General features: G+C 61.6%; 1 protein-coding gene across 1 annotated transcript in view; it reads left to right on the forward strand.

The window, feature by feature from the left end:
• The first annotated feature begins 1,729 nt into the window (after nt 1–1,729).
• PERM1 (PPARGC1 and ESRR induced regulator, muscle 1) overlaps nt 1,730–1,954 on the forward strand; it is a 26,683-nt gene continuing 26,458 nt past the window's right edge. Inside the window, exon 1 of the mRNA XM_014309767.1 lies at nt 1,730–1,952. Coding sequence (XP_014165242.1) covers nt 1,730–1,952 — 223 coding nt within the window. The remainder of the gene's footprint in view (nt 1,953–1,954) is intronic.

Consider the following 1,954-nt stretch of genomic DNA (forward strand, 5'->3'; position numbering starts at 1 on the left):
CTTCGTGACCCGCCAGGCCAGCCTTGGGCGCTGTGCCAGCGCCCCGTGCCAGGCTGCCCCGAGCTGTGCCCACAGCGCGTGGCACAGGTGGCCCTGGGCGCCGCCACATGCCCTGCGGGGTTTGTCACAAGACCCTGGGGCTGGCTGTGACCTCCTGATGTCACCCTGCCCCGGGAGTGCCCTAAATAGATGACCCCTGGCCCTGAGGTGGTTCAGGGTCACCCTGGGGAGCGTGACTGAGGCAGAGAGGGGGCTCTGTGGGAAAAGGGGCAGTCGCTGCCACCCAGCTGTGCCAAGGGCTGCCAGCTCCGTGCCCTGTCCCCCTTGCCCATGGAGCGACCCCGGGAGGGAGCAGGGGGCACCAGGAGTGCCCCCAGACATGGCTGTGGCACTGTCACACGTTGGCTGCCACCTGTCACAGACATCTTTTATGGAAAATCCTTTCCTTAGGATTTTTCCTCCTGAGAAGCTGAGCGGCCTCAGGAACAAAATGTAAACAATGATTATCTGCTGCTGTGGGATGCAACAGGTGCATCTGTGATTGGTCTCGTGTGGTTGTTTCTAATTAATGGCCAATCACAGTCAGCTGGCTCGGACAGAGAGTCCAAGACAGAGCCTTTGTTATCATTTTTTGCTGTTCTATTCTTAGCCAGCCTTCTAAGGAAATCCTTTCTTCTATTCTTTTAGTATAGTTCTAATGTAATATATATGATAAAATAATAACTCAGCCTTCTGGAACACGGAGTCAGATCCTCGTCTGCTCCCTCAGCCTGAGAGCCCTGTGACACGGTCACAGCCACCCTGGCACGTCCCCCGGCAGTTCTAAATAGGGGCCGGTGGCACTGGGCTCTCAGGTGACACCGGGGAGGGACAGAGGGTTTATTTTTAGCCCCTGAATGGATCCGGGCTGCAGCCGGGCTCTGTGCCCCGGCCAGGGCTCGGCACCATGCGCTGCTGGTGGGGCTCAGCGGCGGCTGCTCGCATGGCCCCGTCCGGCCCGGGGCTGCGGGACAGGTAGGACGGCCCTGTCCCCTCCCCGCGTGTCCTGCTGCGTGTCCTGCTGTCCGGCTGTGTGTGTCCTGCTGTCCAGCTGTGTGTCCAGCTGTGTATGTCCCACTGTCCGGCTGTGTGTCCTGCTGTCCGGCTGTATGTGTCCTGCTGTCCGGCTGTGTGTGTCCTGCTGTCCGGCTGTGTGTCCAGCTGTGTGTGTCCCACTGTCCGGCTGTGTGTCCTGCTGTCCAGCTGTGTGTCCTGCTGTCCAGATGTGCCGCTCCTCCCTGCCCAGGGCCCCTGCAAGGCCAGAGCTGCTGCCGTGGCTGCTCTGGGCTTTGGGAATGCTCGGGGACATCAGTGCCGGGTTTAAGGTGGGTGGGAGGCAAAAGGGGTGGGAGAGGGGGCTGTGGGGTGTGATGGTGCTGTGGGGAGAACCCCAAACCTTCCTTGCAGCTCTGGGGATCTTCTCAAAGCCCCTGTGCAGCTCTGGGGAGCATCCCAAAGTTCTTGTGTAGCTGTGGGGAGGATCCCAAACCTTCTGTGCAGCTGTGGGGCACACAGCTGGCCTTTGGGGGCACACAGCTGGATTTTGGGGGCACACAGCTGGATTTTGGGGGCATACAGCTGGATTTTGGGGGCACACAGCTGGATTTTGGGGGCACACAGCTGGATTTTGGGGGCACACAGCGGTGCCACCCTGTCGTGCCTGACGTGTCGCTGCTCCCCTGCCGCAGGCATGGATAACTTCGAGTACAGCATCCAGCTGAACGACCGCGAGTGGGCCGAGTTCCTGCGGGCCTCCGAGGAGTGCAGCCTGGCGCCGGCCTCGCTGGCCACGGCCGAGGAGCAGAGCCTCAGTGACATTGAGCAAGGGGACACCGCGGGACGCGACAGGGTGATCGCAGCCAGGCCGGGCGGCGAGCCAGCACCGCCTGGCACCGCCATCCCTGTCCCACGTGGT

The sequence above is a fragment of the Geospiza fortis genome, unplaced genomic scaffold (assembly GCF_000277835.1).
Source record: "Geospiza fortis unplaced genomic scaffold, GeoFor_1.0 scaffold662, whole genome shotgun sequence".
NCBI classification, from domain to species: domain Eukaryota; kingdom Metazoa; phylum Chordata; class Aves; order Passeriformes; family Thraupidae; genus Geospiza; species Geospiza fortis.